General features: G+C 39.5%; 1 protein-coding gene across 1 annotated transcript in view; it reads left to right on the top strand.

Moving 5' to 3' along the window:
* F5 (coagulation factor V) overlaps window positions 1-12181 on the top strand; it is a 37048-nt gene that overhangs the window by 23239 nt on the left and 1628 nt on the right. Inside the window, exons 15-25 of the mRNA XM_063148296.1 lie at window positions 1683-1848; window positions 2990-3223; window positions 3711-3921; window positions 4718-4897; window positions 5978-6094; window positions 6583-6654; window positions 7693-7784; window positions 9054-9209; window positions 10011-10155; window positions 10307-10455; window positions 11210-11392. Of these exons, the coding sequence (XP_063004366.1) occupies window positions 1683-1848; window positions 2990-3223; window positions 3711-3921; window positions 4718-4897; window positions 5978-6094; window positions 6583-6654; window positions 7693-7784; window positions 9054-9209; window positions 10011-10155; window positions 10307-10455; window positions 11210-11392 (1705 nt within the window). The remainder of the gene's footprint in view (window positions 1-1682; window positions 1849-2989; window positions 3224-3710; window positions 3922-4717; window positions 4898-5977; window positions 6095-6582; window positions 6655-7692; window positions 7785-9053; window positions 9210-10010; window positions 10156-10306; window positions 10456-11209; window positions 11393-12181) is intronic.

The raw sequence follows: 12181 nt of genomic DNA, 5'->3' as shown, positions 1-12181 counted from the left end.
AGACCTCCTTGTGCAAAATATTTCCAGGAATTTAATGGACTAACTGATGGAATTTAGAATGGGATGTGCTTATAGGCAAATTAAATCAGTTTCTAGCACTAGCAGGAAATGGTTCTGGTGTCTCAGTTCTCTGTTGGAAAATGGGATAACAGCTCTTTCCAGCTTCACAAGGCTGAAGTATTAAAAAGTACATGAAAGCTGTAAGGTGTTTAACCACACTGGTGACTGCTTTATATAAAGTGTAAAAACAAAGCTGCATAAAGTATTATTGTTGTTCCTGCTGTTTAGAGAAATCAGAAGGTGACTGGATTGCAAATCCTAATGCTGAGGGATTTTCTTAAATTTTGACAGGCAAGACTGGCTACTGTGCCACAGCAAAGAATATGTGAGAATATGAGAGAAACACTATACTAAAAATTCACTCTCTTAATTGATACAGGTTAGGATCAGTGCTTTCCCAAAAAGGCATAGAATTCTTTGTCACTTTTCATCAAAAAGCTGAACCAAAACTTGCCCAACTTTGGATTTTTATCAAAAGCAACCAAAACAGGAGCAAGAATATTTTCATTATGCAAAGTGAATCTCCAAACATAGATTCTTTCTCAAACTGAATTTCCATTTCATTTGATGGAAATAAAAATAAAACTTTTTCAGTATTCTCCAGGTTTACTCCTGCCTCATCTCAGTCCATATAAATGGCACTTGCAAAAATAGCAGAAACAAGACAGTTTCTTTGGGCACTTGAAAAATCAATGCTTAGACCTCTATATAGGTCTCTCCAGAAGTGTTTGTCCTCAACTGGTGTGAGCTGAATAGTTCCAGTGAATTTAAGAGAGCCCATGGCATATCCTCTCAGTGTGTTGAAGAGCTAAACCCCAACATTTCTCCTATGTAACTTATGTTAAATTTCTAGGTTTTGCAGAATTGATAATAAAGCAAGTTTTGTAGGTAATTATAATAGCATTTCAGCACTTCTGTTTAAGATCTGAACAACAGTTTGAAGCTGTAAAAGCTTATTTTACCATACCAGTTCTGTGATGCAAAATACAGGTATTATCAGATTAAAATATCTGAGAGACAGTACTGTGTAGGTGATAGCCTCACTACACTCAGCCAAGCTCCAATTCAGATTATTAAGGATAAGAAAAAAAGGAAAACAGAGCTCAGATGGGTTTTGAGAGACTTGTTGGAGTTTTTCAGGGATAGTTTACCAAATGGTTGAGGGATCTCTTATCCAACTGTAGAACTTGAATTGCTTAAACATTGCAAGCCATGATTTTCAGAATCATCTGAAGCTCATTTTTGTAGATTCACAAAAGGTTGGAAAACACCTTTAAGACCACTGAGTCCAACCTTTAATCCATTGCCAGGTTGCCATTAAGAGCACTGCCAGGTCTCTAAACCACTAAACTATGTCCCTAAGAACCACATCCACATATCTTCTAAACACTTCCAGGGACCAAGACTCAACCACTTCCCTGGGCAACCCTTTTGGTAAAAAAATTTTTGCTAATATCCAATCTAAACCTTCCCAGACACAGTTTGAAGCCATTTGAGTGTTTATTCTTTATATTCACAGAATTCTAAAATGTTTCTGCTGTATGAGTTCCCAGGTTTCATCAAAGCTAGTATTTCTGATTCCCTCAGAATCCAAGGGATTTTAATTGGGGTTTTCCTTTCAGTGCAATGAGGAATGACAAAAGCTGTAAAGATGGCAGCAGACGTAAGGTGATTTTCCAGAGCTACACAGACAGTACCTTTTCGACTCTTCAGGATGAAGATGAGTATACAGAACATCTTGGCATCCTGGGACCAGTTATTCGGGCTGAAGTGGACGATGTTATCCTAGTAGGTCAATGTTTTGATTGTGTGTGCAGGATACGATTCTTACAGTGGTCTTGGAATATGACAGAATGGATCTAAAAATACCACACATTTTTAAAAGATGATGGAGGGGAAACAGTTTTCAAAGCTAGAAATTGCACTGTGAACTTGTAAGCACTGTGATGTGTTTCTTTGAAACACACCTTTTTTCACTCCTGTCCACAGCAAATTAAATTCTGTTGTTCTTTGTTTCCCAGCATTAAATACTGGCTCATTTGTCTACTGTAAAATAAGATTTAGGTTTAGTGTTAATGAAAAATTAGTTGTCTAAACTTAAAAATTAGTACATGTGTGTTCAAGATTAATATATACTTTTTGGGAAAATGTATAATTTCCTCTAAAAAGTTTTGCTGTGTAAATGTGCAGGATTTTGTTAGAACTGTCAACAAGGATGAAGAGGAACCATATCCCTGGATACACTGTGGTATATTTGCATTAGGAAGCACACTGCTTCCTAATTTCCCTTCTCTCATCCTTCTTCATCCAGTCTTCCAACCCAGAGGGATGGACTTAAATAGGGAGGATAGATCTCAGTGCTTTCTGCTTATTTCAGTAGGAGAGGTGTGCAACAGGAATTCACCAAGCCATGTTTGAATCATGAGTAAGAGAAGAAAAAGCTGTTATAGCTTGGGAGTGATATTCTCTAATGGGAAGTAACTATGTAGTCCCCCTGTCCTGGAGTTTCTCTGGGAGAAGTGGGAAGCACTGATTTCAGCAAGAATGGTACATACAGAGGTCTAGAGTTACTGGATTGCAACAACTGCAACAAAGCATAAAAGGTAGAATCTCCCCATTTCCCTGCTGGCAGTAACTAAGCAGCTCCAGGTATGAGGGGCTGCAGTCAATGTCCTGGGAGCCTCGATTGGTGGAAGACAGGAGAGTTAGACTAGTGATTTTTCAGAAAACTACCTGTATCAAAAGTGGAGACTGCATGGAGATGCATGGAGATCCAAAGCTCTATCTGCTGGCTTTTCCATGTACAGCATAGCCTGTAATCTTTATGCAAAAGATGGTTTGACCTGGTTTGAGGTCATGGGAATGTAATGTGGGGGGACTTTGGTTTAGGCCTGAGTTTGCTGAACAGAATTTATTTTTGATTTTTTAGGTTCATTTTAAGAATCTGGCATCCAGACCATATTCCCTCCATGCCCATGGAGTCCTCTATGAAAAGTCCTCTGAGGGAAGCGTTTATGATGATGAATCTACTGCTTGGTTTAAGGAAGATGAAGTTCAGCCAAATAACAGCTACATATATGTATGGTACGCAAACCAGCGATCGGGCCCTGTGCAGTCAGGAGCAGCTTGTCGGTCCTGGGTCTACTACTCTGATTTAAACCTGGTAAGGGAATGGAAATAGAAGGGGTGGTGTTGCTGGGGTTGATCACAGAATCATAGAAACACTTGTGTTGGGAGGCATCACCAGAGATCATCCAGTCCACCACTGCAGCTCAAGCAGACTCGGCTGGAGTGGTTTGTCCAGAGCCAATGTTCAGCTGGGTATTGAATATTTTTTGGAATGAAGCATGGCTGTAGAAGTGCAAGCTGCAGAACATGTTTTTTGATAGCTGTCCTTTCTTTTGGGCTCGGATGTTCCTACCTGACATTTAATGTCTTGCACTCAGTTAAAGCAGGACATAAAGTATGGAAGAACTTGAAGTGGGCAGCTCTGGTAAGACTGAGCAGGGAAGAATAAAGATAGAAGGGAGCAGTAATTCTGGGACCTACTTTAGATTTTTAGGGGCTGATGCATTCCTGCAGAATGCTATGGGGTTTTTTTTACATCTTTTGGGAAATCCACTTTTACCTCTGAGTTTATTACCTTCTAGGAGAAAGACATTCAGTCTGGTTTGATTGGGCCAATACTGATCTGTGAAAAAGGAACCTTCAGCAAATCAAACAGTAGCAGGACATATACACGAGACTTTTTCTTGCTTTTTATGGTCTTTGATGAAGAGAAAAGCTGGTACTTTGACAAACATTCTGGAAAGCCTTGTAATGAGAAGACACAAGAAATGCAGCAATGCCACAAATTCTATGGTACCTATTTCATTTTGCTGTATATGCAGTTTACTGTGTTAGAGGGAAAGATATCAGGGGAAGTATCTCAGCTCATGGTCATTTTTAAAATGCATAAATCCCCCACATCAGTTATGTGAATTTTTTTTGTTATCCATTGTACCCATAGTGGTCATGGTTTTACATGTAAAAATTATCAGTGATGGGAAATTTGCTATTAAAATGAAGAAAGAATATATTAGACTGAAACTTTCAAAAGAAAACTTCTCTCTTGTATTTGCATATATATATATTCCCCCCTATTAAAAGAAAAAAAGAAACAAAGAAGTCTTCTTAGCAATAAGAAGCTAGTATTCTGACGACTTCTTGCAAGAAGTTTTAAAATATTTTAATAATTTGACCTATCAGGTAGTTCTGGTGAGGAATTTGAATCAGCTGTATAACAGCCCTTCATACACCCCTCTGTGGATATAGAGGTATTTCAGTTGTGCCTTTGGAAATGGGAGCTTCAGAAAGAGTTTTGGATAGCTGTCCTTTCTTTTGGGCCTGATATTCCCATCTTACATTTAAATATTTTTGTTCTCCTGGCTGCCATGTGTTGCCACCGAGCTGTGCTCAAATATTCTGATGAAGTCCCTGGATTTTCTGAATTGATTTACACCATAATGTGTGTTGCACTTTAAATTGGAAAAAACTATGTTTTCCCCAAGTGCATTGCTTCATTAAATATGTTGCTAATTTCAATAATTACTTTCTAGCACTTTGAGACCGGTTTTGTGAGCAGTTTTCCTGACTAACAATCTTTTTTTTTTTTCAGCCATTAATGGGATTACCTACAATTTGCAAGGCTTGAGGATGTATGAAGGTGAAACAGTCCGATGGCACTTGCTGAATATGGGTGGCCCAAAAGACATTCATGTTGTTCATTTTCATGGACAGACTTTCATAGAACAAGGAGAGCCAGAGCATCAGCTTGGTACATACACTCTCCTCCCAGGTAAGCATCAGAGCAGAGTAAGTTCAAAGGGGTGACCTCTGAAGTCTGTCATTATCATATCGGTTTAAAGGTCTCCGTATGGTGAGAGTTTGGGGGTTTAATGTCTGGGTAAGTGATACAGAGCAGAAAGAAGAAATGTGAGCCCTCGGAGAATTCTTACTCTCTCTCCAGGGAGAAATAGGCTGTAAGTTTTCATTAGACTGCAGGATGAAGTCCTTTGCCCCATCAGTGTCAGCAGTACCAGTGTGCAATAACAGCACTTATGAAGCCTGTGTTGCCAGCTACAAGAATTCAAGGGGAAAAAAAAAAGTCAACAAGGAGATCAAAATAATGGGGCTGGCTTGGAATACTAGGAGTTTTAGTGAACATTAGGGGTAGTTTATTCAATATTTTATTTCCTTATTTTTAAAGTAGTCCTTTTAATTGGGAAATATACATATTTTTGTTTAAATGAGAATCAGAATTAGCTGGAATTACCTGAAGAATTGTCTGCAGCAACTAGGAGTATAAGAAAAGCAATGAGAACATGTCCTGTGCTTTCTAAAAAGGGCATCAAGCAACTGAAACCATACCTACTTCCTGCTCAATCCTTGGCACTCCTAGGGCATGAAGAAAGTGAGGGGGGGCCCATACTTCTAATATTCCTGCTTCTACTCTTGGCTTCTTTACATCCTTCTCATTATTGGAACAACACACTGGCACAGCAGGAGTAAGAATTATAACCAGCATCACAGACTTAACATCCATGCATTATTGTAATGAACACTGTTCACTACACTGTGCAGCACTGTAGTTAATGTGCGGATATGTTATGTTCAGGCAACCAAGGTTTTGTCCTTTGCACCATCAGCAAAGGTTGGGTTTTGATCTGGCTACTTGATTCCAATCTCAGTCTCCAGCCAGAACTAGCTTGCTAAGAAGAAAAATCACTGAGATGGTGGAAGTTACTGCCCTCATTGCAATGTGTATTTAAATTTTCTGGATTAGGTCATAGGAAGGTCTTTGGTTTAAAATTCAGCCTCACTGACATCAGCCTTGTAATGCAAATGTTTCTGATACATTTCATTTCCTTTTTTCAAGGCTCATTTAGAACAATTGAAATGAAACCACAGAGACCTGGCTGGTGGCTTCTAGACACTGAAGTGGGGGAATACCAGCAAGCAGGAATGCAGACATCCTATTTGGTTATAGAGAAAGGTATGAACTACAGTGGTTTTTGGCTGGGAAAGTCAAGCTATGAAGTCTTCTCTACCCTTTCAGGATCACTAAAACTAAATTTGGGAGATTGTTCTACAAAAATTGTAGGAAATTATCCACATTCAAGGACAAGGTGGAGTGGTTACTGTAAATTTGTTATAGAAGAAAAATTTTTAGCTTCCAGCAATGCTAGCTTTTAATTATTTAGCACACTGCCTTAATTCCTCTAGCATGCTAGCCTTGAATTTGAGGTTTCCCTATAGTGACCAGTAGATTAATCTGTTGAGAGAAATTGCAGAGATTAATTTAGACTTCTCTGGGAAAAGAGTGATGTTATAGAATTACTAGGTAATAATAACAATTATTATAATTAATAGTGAACTAGAATTACACTATTGTCCTGAGTGATGCTGTCTCACATTTCACCAGAATATATATTGGAATAGTCCTCATTTTCTTTAACAACAAACTTACTGTGCTCCCTTCAGAGTGCAGGATTCCAATGGGCCTGGCAAGTGGGGTTATACTCGATTCGCAGATTGATGCTTCACACCACATAGGTAAGTTTATCCCTGAAAAGGTCCCTGAACACCCTCAGCAAAGTGTTGCAGTTCTGTCTTCTTTTGGCTTCTTTGATGGTCTTTCAAGATCAGTTCAGCAGCAATCAGCTCTCAGGCTAAAAGTCTCTCCAGTGCTGCAAGCAGAGACAGGGAGTTCTGTTAGGTAACCATCATTATTGTATTTGAAGTATCACAGGTCTGCTATCAGTGTCACAAGATTGAAAGTCAGGGAGTGCTATGTCTGTGGCCTGCTGGGTGATCAGGAACAAACCCAGCATTCTTTTTGTTCCTTGGATTCCCTGCTTGAAAATAACACCAAGCGTTCAAAAAGCTTTTGAGATTTGAGTATGGTATGAGATACGAAAGGACAAAATATATCTGTTATGAAAGACTTGGGAACCCTGGCATCCAGAGCAATTACAGAGTCCTTAATTTGTGAAGTTTATCTGTGGTACAAAAGTGGGATCATTACTTAGAGACTTTTCTTAGCATTTTACACAGTGTCAAATCAAGGCGTACAGCATCCTTTCCCTTGAAATAAAAAATAAGTTACTTATTTTGTAAAACCCAATTTTTTGTGGATTTTCTTTCTTTGTTTCCTCATAGTGTGTTATGAAGGCTTGAAAGCTGTTTTGTAATATATATTCTATACCAGTTTTTAACTTGAAAACCTTGTTATGCAGAGGGGAGCTCTCTCCCATTAATGTAGAGCATATTTTGTATCTGATCCTGCTGGGGGCCAAAACTTGTTTAGCAAACTCTAGACCCTGGTTCCAAATTAACAGACAGTATATTACATAAAAGGTTACTATTTTAGTCATTTTGCCAACTTTAAAGCTTTGTAGGGTACAGATGCTGACCGTGTCCAAATTAGCCTAGATTATGGTTTTAGATCTCTTGTTTGTATTTTTTTCTCTTTTTTTTTTTTCTTATCCTTTGGGTAGGGGTGGGAACTGGCGCACTCAAAGCTAATAACAGCCTCAGTTTGTTTTTTCAATGCCTCTTAAAATTCTTGCTTTATTCGTATTTTCCATCTAGACTATTGGGAACCTAAGTTAGCCCGATTAAATAATTATGGAACATACAATGCTTGGAGTACTACAATGGAGGAAGAACTGCCTTGGATCCAGGTAAAGTACAACATCACTGAGTCATGATTTTCCTGTAGTTTATTTTAGAAGGTCAAGCTGCTCTGGTCACTGAGAAAGCTGTTGGAGAAGACTGAAAGATGTGGCAAGATTGTTGATGCCATTAAATGTTCTTCTTCCCTGGGGTAACTCAGTCTCTGCTACTGTTGAGGCTCATTGACTGGACAGTTACCCTCACAATTTAGATTGTAACCATTTTGTAGGTAAATGGAGTAATTCTTTCTGCTACTTTATTTTTCCTTTGTCTGTGTAATAGTACATATTTTGTTTGTGTTTAAGTGATCATTTAACATGTAATATCCTCAAGCCTTCGTTCAGATAGTTTTTTGCTTAGTTTGTATGCTGCTGTCCCACTTGACAGAGCTCAGTTGTCTTCACTAAGGGAAACTAAGCTTATAATTATGACTTCAAGCTCTATATCATTCAATCACCTCACATCTGTGTTTTTTCTGCCATCCCAGTGACTTTTGCACTACACAGCCAGTTTGCACCCAAATTTGGGGAGAACAGCTGATTTCTTTAAATCTTATTAAAATTGGTTGGAAGACAAGAGAGACTCAAGTTCAGCAGATGGCTGTTGTGTTTGACTTGCAAACATTTGACACACTGGCAAGTTAGTGAAAGTGGAGTACGGGGAGAAGGTTGGGACATCTGATGTAAAACTGGAAATATCATTGGGAAGAGAAAGAATTTAACAGGGGGCTGTGGTGGTGGGAAGCTGAGATTAGTGCAGTGAAGCATGCAGAGGTGTGGAGAGCACGTCCCAGAGAATGAGTTTCACTGCTGACAGGCACACCTTCCAGATTTGTTTTTATGTGCTAAGTGCTTAGATATGGTATCAGCAGGAATGGTGGCTTTTCAGCACTTCAGAATGTCATATGCCTTTCTGCAGCCTAGGTATGTAAAATTAGAAGTAGCTTCTAAAAGTGTGAGCCTTTAATTTCTCTGTGCTCCTTGACCTATCTGTAAAATGGGGCGGGGGGCGGAATTGTATCTACCACAGACACACAGATATTTTTGAGGTGCCTTTGTGGTGCAGTGCTGAACCCTGTAAAACGGACTCTGAAACTAAATGCATACACAAAAACAGAAATGAAATGAGAAAGAATTCATGTGATAGATCTCTGATAGATATTCTGGTATCTATTATTCCTTTAGAGAAGGTTAGTGCTGTGTATATTAAAATGCCGAAGAATTATATGGCTCTTGCTGTACATTATTGACTTTATAAACACTCTTTGCTGTTCCTAGGTGGACTTTCGAAGACAAGTTTTGCTCACTGGGATACAGACACAGGGAGCCAAGCAGTTTTTTAAGTCCTTGTACATCCAGAAGTATTTTCTTGTTTACAGCAAAGACAAACGGACATGGAACACCTTCAAAGGAGACAGCTCGCCAACAGGAAAGGTCTGTCTGTGCCATGGGGCTTGCAACAACCTAGGCAGTGTCACTGAGGGATACAGTGAGCCTTATTTAATGTTAAGAAAGAGTGGAAAAATTATGGCCTTTGGAGCCTTGATAGGTACACCTGGAATCTCCATAGGGCTTTTACCAAACTAATGAAATTCAGACTAGAAGACAAGTAGTAAGGCGAAACACTACCTGGGCTGGCCTTGTGACCTTGACTGTGTGGAGTCTGGTTTTCTCACAGGCATCTCTCCCTACTATTATTTCCTAAGCCCGTGGCAGCTTTTTTGAAGAAAGCAGGAAGCTGAACTAAAAATCAGGCCTTTACCTCATTTGGGATTAGATTCTGCTTCTCTTCCCTTCCTTTGATCTGTCCCAGCAGCTGAATGTTGAACTGATTTGCCTGCAGAAGGCCTGTGTGGTTGTGTGCTGAAAGAGGTTCATCTTACACCCACCTGCTCCAGCTCTACCTATTACAGCTCCCTTCAATTTACACTGAGGTTTCTGTGATAAAACTCCCAGATTGAAAGCCTGTTGTCTTTACCTCTTTGCTCATGCATTTTTATAGACTTACATAAAAAAAAAGGTTGCTGATTTAAACTGAGGCCCTCAGACACTTCCAAATATGCTAAGATGGGACCGTGAGATATTTCAAGTGGCCCTGCAACATAGGGTGTGCTATCACTGTGGATGGGGCTAAGGGCATAAAAAAGATTACATTTGTAACAGAGCAGGCTTACAGCCTCCAAATTTGTGTTTGCATTAAATTAAGTATGTGTGATTTTTTTTTCTTTTGAACAGATTTTTGATGGTAATTCCAATGCCTATGACATAAAAGAGAACATCATTGATCCCCCTATTATTGCTAGGTACATCAGACTCTACCCCACTGAGGTCTACAACAGGCCTACTCTTCGCATGGAGCTTCTGGGCTGTGAAGTAGATGGTAAGAATTGGTCAACTGCTTCCATTCTGGCAAATGTTTTACCTAATACTTAAAATGAAGCTTAAACTGTGGGTCTTCTCCATTCCAACATTGTTGCTTTTGCTGTGGCCAATTGAGTGTACTGGAGATGACACAGTGCTCCTCTCAACAGGCTGCTCTTTGCCACTTGGAATGGAAAGTGGAGAGATCAAGAATACCCAGATAACAGCCTCATCTGCAAAGACATCCTGGTTTAGCACATGGGATGCTTCACTTGCTCGTCTCAATCAGAATGGAAAGATGAATGCCTGGCGAGCCAAGGTAACAAGAGAACAACAGTGAAGGCAAGGGCAGCTGGTTAATAAACTGGTGCTGCCTGTGTGGTTATGGTGCTTCCTGCATGCTCTGTCCAGTGCTGAGTGTGACTGGTCACTTCACAACCATCCTTTGGGAAGAACACCACTCAACTCTTCAGCAGAAATTTGTTGAGCCTCTGGCAACAGCAGTGAAATATTTTGAGAGATGGATGCTCTCCTCTGGGCCACAGTCTGCAGTCTGTGGGAATAACCTGTTTAATTTCAGGAGATTAGTGCAATTTGAATATTTGTTTCAAAGGGGTTTAGGAAACCCATTCTGGGTTGGCTTATAGGCAGTGCAGCCTAGTGGATCTGGGGGTGAGTGACCTTCAGCAAGTCGTGAGCTTCTGTATCTTTGAAATGGAGCTGCATTTCTTCACAAAGCACCTTGAGATTTGATCAAAGCTGCTCTTTTGTATAAGCATTTGGTATTAGTATTAAGTATTAGGTTTTAACACTGGAGGTAAATCTCTGTTATATTTCATTATGTATTGGAAATTAAAGCGTAAATCTTCAGACTCCAAACATACTACCTGTAGTAATGAAGTTAATTATATAGGTCACAAAGAATGCTTGTGACTTCCCTCAGCTTTATTCTTCTTTGATACAGTTTTGATGCATTTTGATACAGTTTTAACTACCTGTAAACATGATTTTCACTTAAGCAAATACAGACATTTACGTATTTGCTAATTCACAAACTTTCATCTCAATTGTAGTTTAACGACAACCAACAGTGGCTGCAAATTGACCTCCTCACAGTTAAGAAGATCACTGCTATTGCTACACAGGGGGTCACATCCATGTCAGCTGAAAACTTTGTGAAAACCTATGTTCTTCTGTACAGCGATGAAGGCTTCGAGTGGAAACCCTACACAGAGGGTTCAAGCTCAATGCCAAAGGTATCACTGTCAGCCCAGGCAATTGAATTGTTTTGTTGTTTTGAAGTGAATTGAATTGTTTGGTTTTAGGTGCTGGACACAGTCAAGGCTCAAAGGCAGATTGCCAAGCCAAATTGATATTCTCACTGGGCTGTAAAGTGCTAGGGAGCTGGGGTTACTACAGATAATGTCACAGTATCCATCTGATTTTAGTGATCATGATTAATTGTAATAAAAGGAATGAACGCTGTATCTACAGAGAATGGAGCCAATATTGTGATAAAAGAAGCTGACACTGTTTGTAAAGGAGAACATTTAGTTTGAATGCACAAGGACATTTAATTTGAGTGAATAATGGATTCCCCAGGGCCTCTTTTATTTTTTTTTAGTTCTGCCCTGATTTTTTTAAGTGAAATTAATGTTAGTAAGCAGTATCGCTATAGCAGAGCTGGGGAACTTCAGGTACCCACAGAGCAGACACGGTACTTTGTATTTTTTTCCTGTATTACTTTACACCAACCTATTCCACAAAGGCAATTAGCAGGGGTGAAATAAGGGCAGTTTGTGGGTTTGGTCAATTAGAAATTAGAATGGCAAATTTTCTGGTGGAGATGGAAACAGAGGCTGTTTAATCCATTCAGACTCAGCTATTGCTGGCCTGAACTACTTTTAACCCAGCACATTAGGAAGAGACTTGTTGTGGTCTTGTTTAAAACCAGAAATGAGCCAATCCATCTACCCTGGGTGTGACTAATACAACGGCTGGGAACTGTTGTAAAGAGAAAATGCAGGGGTTTTTTCAAATGCCAC

This window comes from Melospiza melodia, chromosome 2 (assembly GCF_035770615.1).
Source record: "Melospiza melodia melodia isolate bMelMel2 chromosome 2, bMelMel2.pri, whole genome shotgun sequence".
In the NCBI taxonomy this organism is placed as follows: Eukaryota; Metazoa; Chordata; class Aves; order Passeriformes; family Passerellidae; genus Melospiza; species Melospiza melodia.
The sequence above is the reverse complement of the archived record's forward strand: the minus strand, read 5'-3'. Positions and strand labels throughout refer to the sequence as shown.